Here is a 22,420-nt window from a genome sequence, read left to right on the forward strand (position 1 = left end):
AGTAATGTAATAATCATACATTGTCAGTGGTTTGGGTTTGGTAGGTATACCTACCTATATTAAGGGAGGGGAGATATGAATAATTTTAAGGGAGTTAGGTTACCCTAAAACATTCAATTTCAAATTTCGTCTTAGTGACTTAATTAACCTGTCTGTGTATGATAACTGATTAGGATGCTGACTGAATTATTAGTCATCTTTTTTAATTTTTAGACAACGATTTTTTTTTTGTTCTATACAGCACAATCGAGGTTTGAACCCATGACTTTTGAACACCACACACTTATAAAAGGTTTTTTCACCACACCAGCTCGGAAAGAATTACTTTGCACTTCAAAAACGAATAGCAAAGTTGCATTTTATCCACATGTGTGGCAAAGTAATCAAATGCAAATTTTGAGTTGTTTTCTTATGTTTGCTGGTAGAATTGACTTTTAAATGATGATTTTGGATGAGAAATATTTAATAACATTCATTTGGATTTGATTTGGTTTGATTTTGTTTGATATTTTACATTTAATATTTGCTTCGGATTGGTGTGGTGAAAAATTTTGTGTTTCACTCGGGGGCAAATTTTGTTTAACCCTCGTGCTTTGAAACCCTCGCAACGCTCAAGATTCCATTATTCGAACCACTCGCTACGCTCGTGGTTCAATTTTGGAATCTTTCGCTTGCTCGGGTATCAATATTAGCACGAGCGGTTAAACAACAACTTTGCCCCCTTGTAAAACAAATAACTATTAAAAAACGTGACAGTAAACTTGGTGACTACGGAACTCTAATAAGAAATAATTGTGTTCTATATTTACCCGTATCCTTCATAATTAATTACAAATAATCATTGCTACGATAATGAACAGCTAGCATATAGGGCCATTGCGTTAGTTTACCGTCCAGTGCCTGATTCCGTCCACTTGGCGTAGTTGCTAATACAAATAATTGCGTATCATTTGAATATACAAGTACATATATTCAAATTATACGCAATTCTGTAGCAACTACGCCAAGTGGACGGAAACAGGCACTGGACGGTAAACTGACGCAATGATCCTAATTATTACACAAAAAAACCCTAAAAACAATACAGTATATAGTTATGTATGACTTGCCACCGTTTAAACTTGAACTGTATGTTACGGTGAGTCACAGCCGACTTACTTTTACTTTATCCATAAGGTCGGTCGCATTTCGTTTTAATTGGCAGACTGATTTTAGGTCACAGATGTGACAAGTGCATTGTATGGCAACGGCGTTAAACGAATCTCGAAAAACTTGACACTATTTTTTGTTGTTTTACTAAATTAGACTACATGCATACTAGCTTTTTCGATTTTTTAATAATCCTAAATTTTTGGTGTAGAAATTTTAGGAAATTCAGAAATTCAAGAATTCAGAAATCTACATATTTTTATCATACACATATATCCGCCTCACCGCCTATCAATACGAAAGTTTGTATCTTGAATATGATTTCATATTTTTTTTCTTTTAGCTAAATAGTAAATACCCATGTTTGGAAGCTGTATGTACAAACGCCTTGATTGAATTTTAATTGGCCAATATAATCCTCTTATTTTATTTTAGTTTTCGTTGAAGAAGCTCTAGAGAAGCTATAGCTAATGTCACAAAGCCCGTCATCAATCTCCTCAAACATAAAATATTAAAAACATTTTTAAAATACAAAACACTAACGTCAAGAAATAATAAATTATTTGTGATTCATATTCACAATGTCCAATTATTACGTCCGTAATAACAATGATCAACTGACATTTGCAAATATAGTCGTTAGGCACAAAAAGTGGTAATTAACGACTAACAAGTACAAAAACAAATGACGGACACTACCTACTGACAATCTTGAAATAATCTGTGCCCAGTTTGCTTCCGGGCACCAGAGGACATCACTGAAGAAAGCTGACGCAGCATATGGAAAAAGATACAGTAGGTAATTCTTATAGGTACAGTCAAATAGAAGTTGGGACAGCGGAAGAGTACTTTGGCGTTCCTGGGACCTCGCCGTATAGCAGCGAGGCGGCAACAGATGGGTTTTAGTGGGTAAACCTGGGGTCTCATTAGCCCACAACAGGGAGTCCCACATAACCATCCCGGCCCGCCCCGCGCCGGGTGGTATGCGTAAAGCATTTCCCCTCTTAAAATAAAAGGCAGGTAACATTCGACACGTGAAATACTCCAAAGATATAATATTGCGATAGCACTTTACCTACAATTTACAATTATGGCCAGTCTTTTAACTAGCCATACGATGAAGTCTCATCATCACCGCTCTGTCCCTAATTAACCCATTTGACGGTACACAGTAATCAGTAATCAGTGTATTTATTGCTTTCATAGGTTATACAGGTTGGTACATGGTATTAGTTCAGCTATGAAACCCTGTAGGGCACTGCAATATAACTTAAATCTAACTTAATAACTATTGCTTAAGGCTATCTCTAATACATTTTTTTTTAAATAACCATACGATCATGCATCATATTATATTCATATATATATATATATACATCTTTTAAACAGTTTCAATTTTTTTTTTAAGTTGCGATATCTAAACTAAACTACTATATTAAATACTATTACTATAATTAACTATCTAAGAACTCTTGCACTGAGTAAAAACAGCTGTCTAATAAATATTTTGTTATTTTTCTGTTAAATAGAGTATCCTTTTTTTCGTCTCTAACTGTTTTTGGGAGTTTATTGTACACTTTTATACACATTGCATGTGGGCTAGAGGCGTGCATTTTTAGTTTAGATGGCGGCATAGGAATTCTATTTCTAGGGCGTAAGTTAATATTGGTAGGGTTTTTTGCTGCAGGGAAAAACTGATTGTACTTTCTTAAAAATTTACATAGTTCGAATATGTACAAGGATGTCAGAGTCATAATGTTGAGCTTAGGAAAATGTGGCCTGCAACTATCTGGTTGGTTTATATTAACTAAGATCCTTATACATTTCTTTTGTAATAAAAAGAGATCGTTAACATTTGTACTGTTGCCCCATATTATAATACCATACCGTAGCCACGACTGGGCGAATGCGTGATAGGCACAAAGAGCTGTGTTCAGATCGGTATGCTTTTTTATTTCCATTAGTGCATACGTAAAGCTGGATAGTTTTGAAGCTATTTTTTGTATGTGGAGTTTCCAATTCATATTTGTGTCAATTTCAAGTCCAAGAAGGTTTGATGAGTCGATACATTCGAATGTCTGGTTCTGGTAAGTGAAATTTATATTTAAATTACTTTTTTGATGTGGCTTATAATGCATAATTTTCGTTTTGTCTAAGTTCAATTCAAGGTTGTGAAGATGGAGCCAGTCAACAACTTTGGAAAGAGTGTTGTGTAAAATGGAGTTTACGTTGTTATTATTAGTAGAATAAGGGAACACTATAGAAATATCATCAGCGAAAAGGACACAAGTATGATCTAGTATTTTGGGGAGATGGTTAATGTAAATTAAAAATAAGCAGTAGGAACACATATATGGCGAGGATGGCGAGGATTATCGAGACGGATTATGCGATCGATAACACAAACTCAATTCTTCCTATTCGCGATTCCCATCATACAATATGGATTCCACACAATTGCCGTTTACTACATTCGTGATTCCACATAGTTGTTTTTTTACGCAATCGAGATTCTTCCTATTCGTGATTAACACAATATTTTTTCGACGCAACCGCAGTTTACTACATTCATGATTCCATACAGCCGTTATTTTAACGCAATCGGGATTCTTCCTATTCATGATTCTACCCAATATGGGTTCAACGCTACTGCAGTTTACTACGTTCATAATCGCACTCATTTGTTATTTTTACACAATAATATAGCGTTTCATTCTAATCAATAAATTCATACTTTTATAAATAAACACTTACCGTGTTCATCATGTCCCACAACCCACTCAGTCTGCTAGGATGATACGTCATCTTCTTCATCGCCCCCAGATCGTGCGTCTGCACCATCATCAGATCCACTTTCTTCACCAGCGTCCTCAAGTCATAGTACTTCGCGAGGAGCTCAGGGTGCGAAGGAAGGGCGAGAAACAGGGGGCCGCCGCCGGCGCCGCTAAGGGCCTTCCTGGCGGCTTCCACGGTGTCCAGGACGGTGGTCTTGTTGAGAGAGCGGTGGGCTTCGTGGATCTCCAGCCCTTGGACATGTTTGGACTTGAGCGCTGAAAGGAGGTCCTGGAAAAAGAAGTTAGAACTGTAGTCAAAGTTAGAAGTGTAGGCAGTCCTAGAAAAATTCGTCTATATTCTCTTATTTGTCTTTATATTTTTGAATTGACAACCGCTTGGAACTTGGAACTTGAAAGGGCCCATTACCTATTAAGATTATTTGTAAATATTAAACTGGAGGGATTTATATGTACGAGTAAAGTACTTAAATGTGTACTAGATTATTTATATTTTATATCAATAAGGTGACATTCCTTGCATGTATGCATTCCTATTTGACTATAGTTTCCAATTCCTAACTTTAGTAATAGGATGCTCAGACCAGTTTATCCTTAAACTAGTCTTACGCCAACTTCTCACGCCCTACTCGTATGTTTCCTCCAGCATCGACATGGCGTAAGTAAGTTTAAAATGTAACACACGGCGCGTTACGTACGTGCCGCTACATATTTATTTACTCACACAGTTAAAATAACACGACCAGTACGGTTACCATCAGTTTGTCACTGACATAAACGCCGTCGAGAACGTAATTTACTTTCTATACATCCCGTTTGCACTAATATGCGAGTGCGAGCGAGATATATAGAAAGTAAGTTACGTTCTCGACGGCGGTTATGTCAGTGACAAACTGCATGATGGTTACCGTACAGTACCCCACACCGTATTTAACAGTTGTAAACAAGCATTGGAAAGCTTTCCAATTGTTTTGTTCTCGCGCAATTAATCGAAATATCTGATAGAAGTTTATCAATGGCTGCTAAGCGTGGTGGGACGTATAGGAAACTGATACATACTGACATTACTGACCTATCAATTTTGTATACCTAGTAGCTATACAAAATTGGCACATACAGTAGTAGTAACTGAGGAGAGGAGTTGTTTTTAATTATACATAATTATAAAGTAAGGTTGATGTTAATATTACTGTCATTTTTAGTTTAAATTGAGAAAATGGACCGTATAGTTTGTCTTCGATAACGTAGGCTCACTGGTGGTGGTACAGACTGGTGCTCGACGCGGTCCCAGTACATGTCGTCTTGAAACTTAAGTCATTGTCAAAAGAAGTGACAGCAGGGTGTGATCTATTGGGCATTAGCATGTTGAGCACTAGTACCACCATGCAGCATAATTATAGTAGGATATAGGTTTAACTATATTGACTGTAGGATATTAAATATTTTATCTTTATGCCGTTTAGTAGGTACAGCTTTTATGTCTACCGTTCTCCAATTCTCCCTCAATTGCTCAAGGGTTAACTGGAAGAGATCCCTGAAAGGGATAAGTTCGCCTTTGTACTAATGACGTGTGCTCTTTTGTTTTATGTTTCTTTTTGTACAATAAAGTGTTTTACTACTTACTAACTACTACTACTTAATGGGTTACACATAGTTAAAATACTGTCCAAGTACTTGCAATACTTGAACTGTGGCAGTCATCTCGCCTCTGAACCGGTTATGTCAACCTTACACCGAGATTATAGATTACGTCACGTCATTTTCAGACCAGATCTGGATCTGATTTCGTTGATTATGCTGCCGTCCTTGACCGAGGCGGCTTTCGTGTCCTTCGCGAGTTTCAACTGAACGAGTTTGCAATGGATCTTTCTTGTGTATGAAATTGGTTATACAATCGAGTTAATTGGAAGATTATGAATATTATGATGCAATTGAGATTTTGTTTTAGAGAGCGGATAAATTAATAAGATATAAAAAATTAAACACAGGTAGTATAGCGTTACTAAGGTGGTCAGACCCTTAAATCTGTACTTATACATGTATACTTATGTATTAATGAACCATCGCGAATACTTCGGTTTCGAGTTCCTGAAGTAAGATTAAGTAGCGATTTGGAATAAAACTGCTCGCGATCTTATGAGCACTGTAATATATCCTGGCTCTGTTTAAGAAGATTTTAAGAGATAATTTCTATAAGTACCTACTGTCATTTATGTTAAAGAGGTCAGAGGTTAGGTTAGTTAGTGTACCTAATCCCTACTAATATTATAAATAATGCATACCTTACTGTTACCTTTTCACGCTTAAACTGCTGAACCGATTTAGATGACATTTTCTATGAAGATGGTTGTAGGCTGAGGAGAAGAACTACGATATGTAGGGTACCTAGTTTTTAAGGTTCCGTACTCAAAGGGTAAAAACGAGACCCTATTACTAGGACTCCACTGTCCGTCTGTCTGTATGTCATGAACAGTAATAGCTAAACAGTTGAAATTTTCACAGATGATGTATTTCTGTTGCCGCTATAATAACAAATACTAAAAAGTACGGAACCTTCAGTGGGCGAGTCCGACTCGCACTTGTTTTTCATTTCCCGCAGATGAAGTCGCAGGCAGAAGCCAGTCAGATATAAGGTAGCATTACAGCCGTGTTTGTACTATTGCGGGAAAAATTAATCGTAATTTATAATCTAACTATTAACCTAAACAATTTGTATGTTGACTCTACTTTTTCTACCTAAGGTAAAAACGACTGCCGTATTCGAACTTCAAGATATTCACAAGAGACGACACGTACTAGATCCATTCTAGATACGTTATAGGTTAGATATCAACTAGCAGCCACTCTCTTTTGCAGCGCAATTCGGGCAACCAATGTCACTTTTACGTTAGATAGAGTAAGATATATACAATTATATGTGAATTGGATCTCTAAGTCATAACATGTGGAAATTGTTCTTCAAGAGTATCTCCAGAATCGCGCAAATGTCAAATTTGACAGGTTAGATCTTAACATATAGTTATCGTATCTTGGTGATGTCTAAAAGATATCTAATAGATGTCTATTTCAAAATCCGAATCGGGCCCCTAGTCCTCTTTCTTGTCTTTGTAATTCTGCTCTCATTTAATAACAAGATTAACAAGTGTTAACATGGCAATCTAACGAAATGGCAATGGAAACTAAATCATACTATTAAGTTACATATGAAACAGGTAGCCGCACCCAGAGCTAATCTGAATCTCAAGTGCTGAGTGATCCATTTAAACGCATGTGCTGTTCTCCCTATAAAGAACCTAATTGCATCCTGCGATTCAGTGCGAAAACTGACCTTATGTATTTACAATAAGGTGGTTTTTGCATCTACAGACTTAACTTATTTATGCTAGAGACACATAGTCGCTGATTACATAAATTACTGGTAAGCATAAGTGTGCGATTTGCGGTTAAGTATAATCGTAGTCGTAAATATTGCGAGTGTAAAATGCATGCTGTAGCTATCCCCCCTTATTCATAAAACTTTACGGGCCTGATTTAGTTAAATTATGTTTTATCCCTTTCTTACAAATATATAAGTCAAAAAGACAGATAAAGACAAAGGGTTTGTAGCGCGTTTATAAATAAGGGGGTTAGACTCTGAGAATACATAAGTATAGTCAGCCTGCGGCTTCTTTATATTGTCAGATAAATAGCTGACTGTACATTAAAAATATAAGCCTAAAATCTTTGGACGGCGGCACCATAGCTATGTCAGTCCAATAGAATTGAACCAAGCTAACTTTGCAGTCTTTGCACATATTTTACAGTCAAAATTCATTGAAAATTTAAATATGGCGATTAGGTATATGTTGGCGTTCTTACCCCCTTAGGGCAACGTGCACGTTCCAGTGTTAACCAAATAACTCGGAGTTAACCGTTTAAACTCGGAGTTAACATTACATTTTAGACCTGTATTACTTTTAACTCGGAGTTAGTTAACTAACCCTGATGGCTCCTCTACACGATGGCCCAGCGCCGGCCACTCCAAGGGACGCATGTATGCGTTAGACTTTAGAGGGAGCAAGTGATATTGCTATCTCATTCTGCCGCATGGCTGCGTCCCTTGGAGTGGCCGGCGCTGGCCCATCGTGTAGAGGAGCCATGGAACGTGCAAAAAAAATTGGACAGATCGAATACCACCCTAAGGCGGACCCATAAGGCAACAGGATATAGATATTATGATACGAAAGCCACCAGTAAGCAATAGAATGCGGATAACATCTAAGAAATTACTGATTCGTTACGTTACCTACACTTTAATCGTCAGGTACAATCACACTATTTACTCCCAAGGGCTTTATTATATGGGCGTTTTTCACCAAACTCGTTTTATTTCCACTTTCTCGCGGTCCTAGGAGCATTACGGCTCGATTCGGGAAATGAATTAGAGACTCACTAGATATGAAATAGTAAAGATATGTGACGTTCCACTGCAAAAGGTACCTTATGACGGCCGGTGCTGCGATTCGGGAAATGAATTAGAAATTAACTAGATATGAAATAGTGAAGTTATGTGACGTTCTGACGTTCCACGGAAAAAGATACCTTATGGCGGCCGGCGCTTACGTCGCATATCGCTGCAATAATACTGGAGCGGCGTTAATAATAGTGTAAGCACCAACCGCCATAAGGTACCTTTACCCGTGGGACGTCACATATCTTTACTATATCGTATCTAGTTAATCTCTAATGCATTTCCCGAATCGCGCCGTTAGTGTTTCCGCAATTGATGGTAATAAATATGTAGTTTAGATAGGAAATAGTGGTTATTGATGGCTATCTTGTCGAAGGCATGTCTATCATTCAAGTTGTTTAGCAGCTACGACCCGACGCGAAACTTAATTTTTACTGTACTTACTGCACTCGACTGAAGCTTTAAAATGGTACCTACTAATATTAGTGTTCCGTACAAAACTTTGTTCACGGAACACTTATGGGATCACTTCGGTCTTGCAAAGTTAAATGCGTTTTTCTCAGAGACCCTTTTGACGTAGATACCTAAAATTTGTAACAGTTATACGAGTATATAGCAATTACCACAACTAATATTTTTTATGAAGTTGCTGTTTTAGTAGTAGCAGTCGGGTGATACCTTTCGGGCATTCTCGGCTCCGTTCGGCTCAGCATTGCTCCGAGCAATTATTAGGGTTGGCACAACTTGACGTCCCTTTGCGTGCACAACCGCAGATAATATCTCCTTCTTCTTCCTCGCGTTATCCCGGCATTTCGCCACGGCTCATGAGAGCCTGGGGTCCGCTTGACAACTAATCCCATGATAATATAATTACTTGAATTTAGACAACATGATTCACGAATCATGCCAAGAATCGCGCCAAGGGACAGCATGATTCGCCCCTGTATCGCTGTCAAACTTCGGTTTTGTATTAGGAGGTGTCATTTCTTTACGGTAGTAGTACTATTATTAATGACCGTAGTTATGCAGAAAACGACCAACTCAATTTTTTTATCAATGCAGAAAGCGACCAATGCTACTGAGTTAGGGTGCAAGTCACTTTGACAAAAATAAAAAGTTGGTCGCTTTCTACAGAACTACGGTCAATTTTATGTACTTGGCTTGACACGCTGCCGCGTGTCTAGATTCTGTGGTTTATAGTAGAGCTGTTGAAGTAGGTATCAATGACAGTTTGAGAACCGGAAAACCCTCAATTAACTAGTTTTATGACTATGGCGCTCATTAAAACAAAGTGTAATTTCTTACCACTTAAAACTTTAACCTTTTGTGACCTTGTCTAATTAAATACATACATGTACACTATAACGATTTATAGCATATTAATGTATCATTGTCTCAAACAAAGATACTTCCTACAATTACTTACCTCCTTAATCTTACAAAGGTTATTCTACAAATATAATTACACAGTTCATCTAAATAATGTGAAACAATGCCAGTTTCGTACTAAATTAATTGGGAACAATAGTGGTTTATGCAAATGTATAACTAGAATGTACTAAAGTGGTCCTTGGTTTAGAATACGCCCTTTTTATGTTTAAATGTGACGGAGCAGAACAAGGACGATATTCAAGTTGGAATGGCAAAAAGGAGATTATGGGTGATGTATTACGGTTGAAAAAATTTGAAGGTTATCAGATGCCCATAGGTTTTTAAATTAATGGCAAAATAGAGTATATATCAAAGTGTACCTAGCAATGTACAAATTGCAGAACATTCCCAAAAAGCGGAAACGTTCTCGAGAATGTTCTCAGAACATTCCTGCAACATGGAAATTATTGTTTAAACAAGAGAATATACTTGAAATAAAGTTTAAATAGGCATAACTTAAAACTAAATGTTATTATGCATATATTATTGTCTATTACAGTTAGCTATTTTGTTGATGTGATAAATTTACCAATAAGTTGCTTAAATTCTCACTTTTTATCAGAGAACATTTCGATTTTCGACAAATTTTTCCAAAATTTTTTTTAGTTTCATTAGAATCTAGAGGCCTCTATCTCCCGCCATGCCAAATCTCAGCGCGCTCGGACCAACTTGAAAAAATTAAAAAAAAAGTCGGCCATTTTGTTTTTTTTAATGCAGTTTGTTTTGTCTCGGGGCCCTCTATGACATTTGGTCGAGCACCCCCCACCTATCACGCACCGTTTAAAAGTTGCCATACAAAATAAAAGTGGCCAGTTTTCCCGCAATTGTAGCATTTTTCAAAAAAAATATTTTTTCATAGGTATCTAGGGGACCCCGAGATTCCGTGACCAAAATTTCAGCGCGCTAGGACAAAATCCAAAAAGTTTAAAAAAAAAGTCGGCCATATTGAAAAAAAATGGCGGCGTCAAAAACTGCCAGGGTCCCTCTATGACATTTGGTCGAGCACCCCCCACCTAAGTCTGACCGTTTGGCCGGGCCGTCATACATTTTTCTGACCGGAAGCGGACGACCAAAAGTCGGAATTTTCTGGGGGTAAGGACTACACCTAAACTATCGTGAATATTCATGGTATAAACTACTATAAATAAATAAATTCTCGTTCTCGAGAACATTCTCAGAAGTTACCGAGAATTTCTCATGTGGAAAGTTTCGCAACTTTGGAAAGTTCTCGTGCGTGCATTGCTAAGTGTACCTACACTATTTAATGACCGAGGAAACTCGGGTATTAGGTAAACCAATTTTTCCCAAGAAATTTTATAGTTTTTGTAAAATCAAGGTTTCAGTACCTAGATACTACTGGTGAGTTACTCCCACGTGGAATTCTAACCAATTACAGCGAAAACAATGAGACAACAGCTCTTCATTAACTAAAGCCTTAAATTGGTACAATAAGAGTTTGTTTTCTACGCTTTGTCTTAGTGCAACCAGACCAAGGCCCGCGGCTATGACAACACAATGAAATTAATAGCTTTTCGGTTTTCGAAGACAGTACAGTAGTAAGACAGCGGGAGACTAATGCGAGTCAGTCATTCATTCATTTCATTCACTTAGTGCAGTAAGAGTGCACCAAACAAGCGAGAATAAACCTTAAGTCAACGTAGTAAGGTTGTCGGTGTGAAATGTGCTTCAAGTTGTGTTGTGGTATCGGTCTTGAATGAAACTTATGGGGTGATTAGTCACCTTCTTGTTAGGTTTTGGTACAAGGTAAGGAGAACAATCTTTTAATGTTCTGTTCTAAGTAAAGGTTCTGCACCGATGAATTACTAGAACTTATACTAAAACTAAACCATAATCGCTATCTTGTTTTAATGAAAGATTAAATACAGATTTAATCTATATAATCTTTCATTAATAAGTATACCTACCTAATTCTATAACAAAGAATCTAATCGCTAATTATCTATTAGGTATATATGTAGTTATTGAGAAGTACAAATATGAGACACCCGTTACCTAAACTACCTATTTATTTTATAGTTCTATCTGACTTAAAATGTTTTTGAAAACAATGCAAGATTGAAAAACATTATTAACCTAGTTAAAAGTGAATTTAATATTAGACTTGTAAAATAAACTCTACATAAAAATTGCCGACATACGAGTATTAGGTACAATCCTAATAGGTTTCTAATATGTTCTGTCGCCAATATAACTCATATCAAAGTACCTGTTAGTTACAAGGTTTATATTTGTCAAACACATAATGCAAATTGCAAACCTTAACACAACATTTCAATGTAATCAAAGTAGGCGTAGGCACTTATCCGACATTTTACTGACTCAGAACTGATCTATTTTTAAATTATCGCACTTGTTTTTAAATTCAAACCAGGAGGCCAATTCTGTGAATTAACAACTTGTGAATATGTTGATCTTGTTTTGATACGATCTTAGCAATCGCTCACGCTGATTACACTGCGGTACACACGTATCATAACAGAATCAATAACAAATAAAATAAATAAATAAATATTTATAGGAAATTATTACACAAATTGACTAAGTCCCGCAGCTCAATAAGGCTTGTGTTGTGGGTACTTAGACAACGATATATATATAATATATACATATTTATAAATACTTAAATACACAAAAAACACCCATGACTCAGGAACAAATATCTGTGTTCATCACACAAATAAATGCCCTTACCGGGATTCGGACCCAGGATCATCGGCTTCACAGGCAGGGTCACAACCCACTAGGCCAGACCGGTCGTCACACTCAAAACTATGACAATTTTTTTAATCAGAATCTGGTTCCTGACCTTTACTTTGCTCCAAATACATCGGCTTGTACATTAATTACGTACTTTATGCGTTAAGTTCCGATTTGACATTTGTATGAGTTGTCTTAACATTGACATACATTTTGCGTTATTGTGGTGTTAATTGACATGTAGGCAGAATTTTATGTGGAGCATGCAAATGTCACCTTTTTGAGAGAGTGTTGTGTAATACCTAATTATTGTTTTTTTTACACTAATTATATATACCTACATACATGTTGAGCTGTTTTCAAGCAAAAGGTAACTTATTGTTGGTTGTCATTAATTTTAATTTGCAACCAAGTATTTGTGATTATTTTTAAGATATCTTTATTATTATTAAATTACGCTATATAGAGCACAAGCACCGACCCGGATTAACTCTGTCGTGACTTATTTTTTGTCCGCTCCCTATTCGGGATCCGTGCGGAGTCTCTACCTCATGAGGTGGTTTTTAAAATGACGTATCGATACTCAAAATTTTTCCTGATGTCAAATTTTATCAAATTCAGTTCAAATTTAACCCTGAAAAATATCATACAGATGATGAGATGAAAATTTAAAAATTTATAACATTTTAGTTAGGTAAGCTAAAATAGCAATATCTCATTCCACGCATGCTTCTATCACACTTGAAAAGCTGTAACCGCTAATTAAAATGTCATTATTGCGAGCAACCATGCAGTTATGGTAATATGAACGAGATCATTCACACCTAATGTCACGCGCATTAATTACGACTGACATTTGACGATACACCTTAGTGTGTAAGAAACAGGGTTGAAAATTAAGTGGTTGAATAATACCTAATATATTGTAGGGTGTGAGTGACAATGCCACTGGCAGGCTATGGGCCCGATTCGGATTTTGAAATAGACAAGTATTAGATATCTTTTAGACATCACCAAGATACGATAACGAAATGTTTAAGATCTAACCTGTCAAATTTGACATTTGCGCGCATCTGGAGATACTCTTGAACGATTTCCACAGGATATGACTTAGAGATCTAATTCACATCTAATAGATATCTTAATCTATCTAATGTAAAAGTGACATTGGTTGTCCGAATTGCGCTGCAAAAGAGAACTAGTTGATATCTAAACTATAACGTATCTAGAATGGATCTAGTACATGTCGTATCTTGTGAATATCTTGAAGTTCGAATACGGCAGTATGTATACTAGTGCCTACAGTTTAGGCGCCTTCGTAGTCCCCGAGTACTATATGGGCTCTATAAACCTGCGGGTTTGTTTTCAAATTTGAGTCATTTTTACGAATATTTTGGCTCTGTTATTGGCTGTTATCTTATCGTTTTCGGGAGCCCTTGCGGATACACTTCGACACATAGGGATCTTTTGTGCAATTGTCCTAGGAAAGATCCGTCAACTACTCAAGAGCTATGATGGAGCTCATGGGTAGCGTTTTAAAGTCCTTTGGTTCCAGATATCCTGCTCCAAAGTCCTTCATTCTTTGTCAGGCGAGGGCGGTTATTGGCTAAATAAATGGGTTATATTTTTTTACCACTACTTCTTTAGATATTTGGCTTTATCGCATTTTCGAGGCAGTCACATTTATTTTTAAAGGTTTTATTGAAGCACATTACGGTACTTTAATCATTCATTTGACCTAGTATGTTTAATCGGCGGTTTAGCAAAACGTCTAAACTGGCATTAAGTGATCATTGATCAATAAGGCCGGCAAACGTCAAAGTATTGATTGGTTATTTTGCGCAGGCGACGGCAGGCCACCAAATGTTTATGCTAACCTAACTAATGTGTTGTAACAGAATTTAAAAATGAATGATAGATTCGGACCAATAAAAGTCTGCAGCGGATTTGATAGCCCACGCAGTGCAAGTGTCATTTAAATACGTCATAATTTCATAGAAGTTTGACGTTTAAAATAAAACTTTCACTGCGTGGGCTATCAAAACCGATGCAGACTATTAAATTCTTAATCTAATATTAAATTCTTGGTCTGATTCTAAGTAAACCTATGTGGATTAGATAACTAGTTAATTTTAGTGGATGCAACCGATCTGAACGTGTCATTATATGAGAAGAAATGAGAAGAAAAGGATTCGGAAACAACAGTAACGCAGCTTGCTTACGCTAGCGTAGAGGTCGGCAAACCGCGGCTCGCGAGCCATGTGAGGCTCTTTGGAGGTACAATAATTGGGCTCACTCCTCACTCACTCACTCACTCACAAGTCACTCAACAGACCATAGAAAACATTGCGGCATTTGCGATTATAATGACGACCACTCTGGCCTAGTGGGTAGTGACCCTGCCTATGAAGCCGATGGTCCCGGGTTCGAATCCTGGTAAGGGCATTTATTTGTATGATGATACAGATATTTGTTCCTGAGTCATGGTTGTTTTCTATGTATTTAAGTAATTATATATTATATATATCGTTGTCTGAGTACCCATAACACAAGCCTTCTTGAGCTTACCGTGGGGCTTAGTCAATTTGTGTAAAACAAAATGTCCTATAATATTTATTTATTATTTATTATTATTTATATTTATAATAGCGTAATGTTGGTGATTTCAACTGCGATTGGCTCTTCTTCTTAAAAGTTTGCCGACCTCTGCGCTAGCGCATAGCCAATGACAGAGCGCGAGCGCAGCGCACTGAACTTGAATTAGGGATCGCTGAAAAGCTTTAGGAAGGACAGGTGTCGTGCAACGGTGGTGCAACTAAGGTACCTACTGAGGACGTATTGCTAAAACCGAAATTCGCAATTTTTTTTCTCTTTTACTCTACTGATGGCAGAGAAAGACGTCCGCGATTTGCGACCTTCGTTTTTCGCGGTTATAGCCCTCAGGGCCAGTTACGCACGCACAATCAACGTTAACTATGGCGGTGGTAGCTGTCATCTCATAGATAACTACCAAATTGTTCATAAAGCAACCTTTTAACGAACTACGATGACGTTGACAGATGGCATTTTGCCGGGCCTTAAATGAGCTTCAAACAAAAAAACTAACAGTAAACGGCTTAGTGCTCGACATACTATTAGATGCCCTGCTTTGACTAACTGAATGACGCCGCAAATATGCCACCCTTGGCAGTAGTTATATTTTTGAGGCGTTTGGGGTCGAAACGCTGGGGCCGTGGGGGCCAAGCGCGCGTCGTATATACAGGGCCTTAGCGGAGCGCCTTATAGATGCCGCAGGAGACCAGAGGGCTGGCCAGTATTTTGCTCAACGCATAAGTATTGCCATACAACGTGCTGGAAATGCGGCCAGCCTTCTGGGCACACTGCCCATCGGCAGTGACTTGGGGGACGTTTTTTATTTATAGGCTTTTTATTTTAAGTTTATTTAGTTTAGAGATAGTTTGTATTATTATTTGTAAGCTAATTTAATGTTTTATATTTACTTAATAGTGTTGTAATAAATAGTACTGTATTATTTTATTTTAATTTAACATTTGTATTATGGTGATGTATGATTATTATTGTTATTTGTATATAATTTTAACTGAATGACTTATATTTAAAGATGGCAGGCACTTGGACGTCTACCTTATAAATTAGGACCACGAATCTCTACATTTATAACTAAGTATGAGACCCCCGTGCGGCACAAAGATTTTTAAACTCACGTATTATTAAGTCGAATAAACGCTCGACATGTTTCGACCCAATTTTATTTTCTCTATACATATTATGAAAAAAGCTTTCTTTCCGTTCGTAGCTATATGAAGGAGCACATTTATTCGAACTAGAGATAGTAGATTGATTAACATACGCTTATGCGCAAGGTCGGTGTGCTGATTTTCATTACCATAATACGAGTACATTGACGGCTTCAAGCGATCTAATGTTTTTGCGAGTCTTGCAACACTTACTCAACGTGTTTTACGACGGGTTAGGTTGCATTTTAACAAACTCGTATAAAATAGGAAGGGTTAGTCCAATAACGTGGTATCTTAGGGTTCCTGGCATTCCTCGAGAGAATAACTTGATCAAATAACAAAATGTTTGTATTGCACACACAAAAGGTAAAGACCAAATACAGTCGAGGAATCTTTCAAGAAATGGTTCAATAAATATTTTTATATGTACTAGTACTTACAGCAATAATCTCAAGCGACCATCGGTTGAGATTGTCTTTAATATAACATTTACGAATTGGTAGTTAACAGTGGCATTGGTAGTACAGCATGGACACATGTATTAAGAATATGTGTCGTTTTTGACTCGCCGACAAAAGAATTGAGATATGGGTGAGTTTTTACGTATAGGCTATTTAAATTTGGTTTTATTATATTTATCTATTTAAGTTTGGTTTGTTTGTAAAAACTATATGATATGATATGATATGATATGATATGATATATGATATGATATGATATGATATGATATTTATTGGTAAATATTTACATTTACAAGTCATCTTATTTACAATTATCTTACATAAAACATTACAAAACATTACAATTAATAATAACATTTTATTAAATATATTCCAATATAATTCAGTAGGTAAGCGATTGAGCCAATGACCCGTGGCCATCGAAGAACTCGTCAATGGTATAGCAAGCCACTAGCCAAGTCAAATCCTTTATAATTTCAGGATTTTCTATACAGCACAGAAATTGGCACCCATATAAATCTCAATTCTTTTGTCGGCGAGTCAACAACGTCGCATATTCTTAATATTGAACTTGGCTCTCATTTGACATTTATGTTTTTGTTGGGATACATGTTTACTTTATTTGTGTTGGTAGTAGTACCTAAAAACATTGGAAGTATGTTAAGACCATTAGGGTCCAATCTTAATTTTATTCTGTGTGTTTGAATCATTAGTTTAAATCCAAATGCAACTGTGTATTGAACATTGTCATAAGTGATTGCTTATTGCGTAACTTATAATTTTTAAGTTAACTATTTATAAGTAGTCTTATAAGTGAAATTCGTGTAATTTCTTAGACAGATAAAGTTTCTATTAACCGAAGTATAGGGTACCTACTCTAAACACCAGTTTAATCTCAAGGTATTCAAGCTAATATCAATCGATATTTGGAACATTACATTACAAATACTCCCCAATCAACTTCCTGTTGCCTAATATAATTCGGTGGTGCTCGACGTGGTTTAATGAGAGCTCGTAACATCGCCATTATCGCCAATTACAATTATATTACTTTACCATTTAAATGATTTAAATTTACGTTCCATCTTGGTGTGACTTAACGCATTTTTAAGAAATAAAACTATATATCAGCTGTTTTAGTAGTATCGGCATTTATGACCCAGATACCACTGAAAACAAGGATTCATAATCGTTATGTCTCAAGGTTGGCTCACGCTAGACCGAACCGGGGCCGGGCCGGAGCTTCCGGCGCTTCGTTTTCTATGAAATGCACCACGTGATCACAGATAGCCGTCATAGTAAATGACGTCCTTAGAAAATAGAAATAGAAAATGTTTAATTGACGTAAAAAACATACTTCATTCACGGTCCTATGGGAACCACAGACAATCTTTAATGATTTCAAAATACTTTAGGCTCGGTGACACTAGAGTCAGACCGAGAAAAGTCTGCAGACATTTTTATAGCCCGCGCAGTGCACGTGTCATTTTAAACGTCAAACTTCTATGAAATTATGACTTATGAATAACACTTGCACTGCGTGGGCTATCAAAATCGCTGCAGACTTTCTTTGGTCCAACTCTATCACACTTAGTCGTTGCAAATTTTCCTTGACGCTCTTGCTTCACAACCCACGCATTCAAAATGCCTTTCCATCGACGGTAAGACTTTTTAGGGTTCCGTACCCAAAGGGTAAAACGGGACCTTATTACTAAGACTTCGCTGTCCGTCCGTCCGTCCGTCTGTCACCAGGCTGTATCCCACGAACCGTGATAGCTAGACAGTTGAAATTTTCACAGATGATGTATTTCTGTTGCCGCTATAACAACAAATACTAAAAACAGAATAAAATAAAGATTTAAATGGGGCTCCCATACAACAAACGTGATTTTTGACCAAAGTTAAGCAACGTCGGGAGGGGTCAGTACTTGGATGGGTGACCGTTTTCTTTTTGCTTTTTTTTGTTTTTTTTTTGCATTATGGTACGGAACCCTTCGTGCGCGAATCCGACTCGCACTTGCCCGGTTTATTTTTTTATAGATATCGTTATTCTCGTTTCATGTACTCAACCTCCAAGTAATAGGTAGTTCATACCGAATTCAGCTGATCTAATAAATACTGGTCTAAACCTACGCAATCATTATCTGGGCTCGTTGTTCGACTTTCCCGTTAAGGCATCGATTGCGCACTACAAAAACTTATCAAGTACGTACTAGACAACCGACAATCTACAGGAAGAGGCATTCAGACTTTATAAAGCTCAACTTTGTTTGATATTGATTTGACATTATTACGCACTGCGTGAGTGTATCAAATGAGAATAATAATGAAGTTTGATTTTTAAAGTTCAAAGATGACAAATTAAACTTAGGATACATTTTAAGCTAGTTGTTGGTGTGTTTATTTAGATAGACAGATCATAACCAGTGTGGCTACCACCAGTTTGGCATTGACAAAAACGCCATCGTGAACGTAACTTACTTTCTATGCATCTTGCTCGTACTCGCATATTAGTGCGAGCAAGATGTTATTTATTTATTCGTATGGCATTTACAGAGTCGCTAATTATCAATTACAATATTTACAATACGATATCTAAATTCTTCACCCATTGGGCAGCGTGTGCATTAGGCGAGTGAAGGTCTAGGGCCTCTCCGACATATTTCCGTTTCGGGCAACTATGTATAATGTGGTGTATAGTCTGTACTGGGGCCCCGCAGTCACATGCTGGTGAGTCTCGCCAACCACACTTAAACAGGTAGTCCGCACAGCGTCCATGTTCGGTACGGAGTCTGTTTAGTTGGCACCATTCCTTCCTAGATGCTGAAAAGCCATACGGCTTTTTGGTAGGATCGTAGGCATTTAGGCTGGGGTTTGGCAGGTTAGATTGCCACTCATCTTTCCAAGCGTCTTTTATATTGAAGCCACCTTGCGTCAGGTTTTGAGCGGTTTGGTAGGGCGGGTGTCGAGACTTCAGACGATGCTGTGGTGGGTTAAGGAATTCCTGATGGATCGGCAGGTTCGGGTCGCTGTGAATTTTGTTCGCTTCTTTTACCAGTGCCAATTGTCGTCTAAGATGAGGTGGTGGGATGTGGCTTAGGGTTGGGAGCCATTGTACGGGTGTGGATTTGATCGTGCCTGATATACATCGCATAGTATTACGCAGTTGCACGTCAACTTTCTCTGTGTGTGCGCTATTGAGCCAGACTGGTGCGCAGTATTCACCAGCAGAATAGACTAAGCTCAGGCCAGTTGTACGAAGAACGTCCGCTTTTGCTCCCCAAGTCGTGCCAGTTAATTTGTGGAGAATGTTGTTTCGGGTCACAAGTTTTTTGCTCAGCTTTTGAAGGTGGGGACTGAAAGTAAGTGAGCGGTCCAGCGTAACACCAAGATATTTAGGGTGCGGGTTGAAAGTTAATATTTCACCATCAAATGCTACCGTTGGAATATAAGCAGCTTGCTTGTTGTTGAGGTGGAACGTCGACACTTCCGTTTTGCTGGCATTTGGAACAAGCCGCCATTTCCTAAAGTACTCGTTTAGAGAACCTAGATCTTTGTTGAGCTGCTCTTCAGATACCTCGAATGTCTTGTGCTGGTGCGCAATGGTGATATCATCTGCATACACAAATTTCCTAGAGACTGTTTTAGGTAGGTCATAAGTATATAGATTAAAGAGCAGTGGGGCCAGTGTAGATCCCTGTGGAATGCCATTGTTTAAGGTTCTAAGGCGGCTTTGTTTATCTCCTAGGTGAACTACAAAATTCCTGTTCCTAAGCATATTGTCAATCAGGCAGGTAATTTTACGACATGGAACAGCCTTCATTAGCTTATAGTAGAGTCCCTGTCTCCACACCGTATCATAGGCTGCACTTAAGTCAATAAAAGCAGCTACAGTTTTCAAGTTCTTCTGGTAGCCAGCTTCTATATGCGTTGTGAGAGACAGAACTTGATCCGTGCAGTTACGTCCAGTTCTAAACCCTGCCTGTTCGACGGGGACTATGCGATCGATGAGAGGGGTGATCCTATTCGAAATTAGTTTTTCCAGAAGCTTGAATAATGCGCTAAGTAGTGCGATAGGTCTATAGCTTTTCGGGTCTTCAGCTGGTTTGTCGGGTTTTAGGATGGCTATTATCTTGGCATGCTTAAAGCCTGGGGGCAGCGTGTTTCTTTCTAATATGTCCGTGTAGAAAGCAGCCAACCACTTGCGGCAGTTGGCACCTAAGTTCTTAATGAATTCATTGTAAATGCCATCTTCTCCTGCAGCTTTGCCCAAGGACAGCTGTTTGATCGCGGTATAGGTTTCCTCGGCAGTGAAAGCTTTTGAGATATTTTCTACTAGAGCAAGATGTATAGAGAAAGTACATTTTTTTACAGTTTTGAAACTCTCATCAGTGACTCATCACGTCATGATACGAGTATAAATAACCACAGTAGTCAACAAGAGGCAGCTATGCTTCACATAATTAATACCTAGATATTTCTTTACATGTAGGTACCTACTTACGAAATAATATAGGTACTTAGGCATAATTTAAAATATCACCGGTTAATAATTTCATAAGATAAAACCGTCGTACCTGTCCAAACCGACTTATTAAAATCTAATTAAGATAACGACTAACAATCGACATTCCCGAGTCAAACGTCAAACATCTGTCAAAGTGACAATAGGTAAGCCGGCCTTGACCCGATCTGCCAAATCCAAGGTCAATAAGTAAGCCATTGTTGATTGAATGCATATTATCTGCCTATGATTGAGTGAGTCATGTGCATGAATGAGTGAATGATCGAGATTTGAGTGCTCATTCAATTCAAGGATGATATTGATATGTCAGTCACTGTTTATTTGTTTTCATTAAAGTGTAATAGTAAAATAGTACCAGAATAAAATTTAGTGTTTTATTTAATATTAGTGATTTTTGCGAATATTTTGCCTCGGTTATTTGTTAAGTAAATCGGTTATTTTTTTACTAAAATAATAGAACTTTCATTTGATATATTTGGTTTTACCGCAAATTCGGGGGTGGCATTCAAATTTTAAATAGGTAGTAGGTATATGAATGTGATTTTATTAATTTGACATTACTCATAGTGCATCACACTTACACATCATAAATATCTGGGAGACCTAGCTTTGCTCGGAAAACATATAAACACTCAAAAAAAAAAATATATATATATATATATATATATACATAAATAAACATAAATAAATAAACAAGAATTGCTCGTTTAAAGGTATTAGATATGGGATCCTATCTCATCGCATAATAATTGATTGTCATAATGTAATGTTACGCATAAAACTCTTTTCGCATATTTTTTCTCCAACTGAAACAGAAAGTATTTTCGAAAATATTTTGCATAAGTTATGTAGAATAGGGTAGGTTAGGTTAGGTTTGTGTTATAATTTCTCAGAAATGTTAATATTTCCAGCACAATAACAATTATACGAAATGAGTTATATGCGTAACATTACATTAGGACAATCAATTACTATGCGACCCAATATGGACCCATTAGATATAAATAAATAAACAAGAATTGGTCGTTTAAAGGTATTCGATTAATTAAGAGGCTTTTGTAACCTTAAAGTGACTCAATTACTTTTCTATCTTTTTTTTTTACTATTATATATAGTAGTTTTAATTGGTTTGCCTG

The 22,420-nt window shown here is 37.2% G+C and overlaps 2 protein-coding genes across 2 annotated transcripts in view; one reads left to right on the forward strand and one right to left on the reverse strand.

The window, feature by feature from the left end:
- LOC134667489 (adenylosuccinate lyase) overlaps nt 1–22,420 on the forward strand; it is a 382,878-nt gene that overhangs the window by 65,643 nt on the left and 294,815 nt on the right. The gene's annotated exons all lie outside the window — the stretch shown is intronic.
- Nucleotides 1–22,420, reverse strand: part of LOC134667506 (uncharacterized) — a 47,215-nt gene that overhangs the window by 12,095 nt on the left and 12,700 nt on the right. Inside the window, exon 2 of the mRNA XM_063524934.1 lies at nt 3,904–4,212. Coding sequence (XP_063381004.1) covers nt 3,904–4,212 — 309 coding nt within the window. The remainder of the gene's footprint in view (nt 1–3,903; nt 4,213–22,420) is intronic.

Source organism: Cydia fagiglandana, chromosome 9 (genome assembly GCF_963556715.1).
Source record: "Cydia fagiglandana chromosome 9, ilCydFagi1.1, whole genome shotgun sequence".
NCBI lineage: Eukaryota > Metazoa > Arthropoda > Insecta > Lepidoptera > Tortricidae > Cydia > Cydia fagiglandana.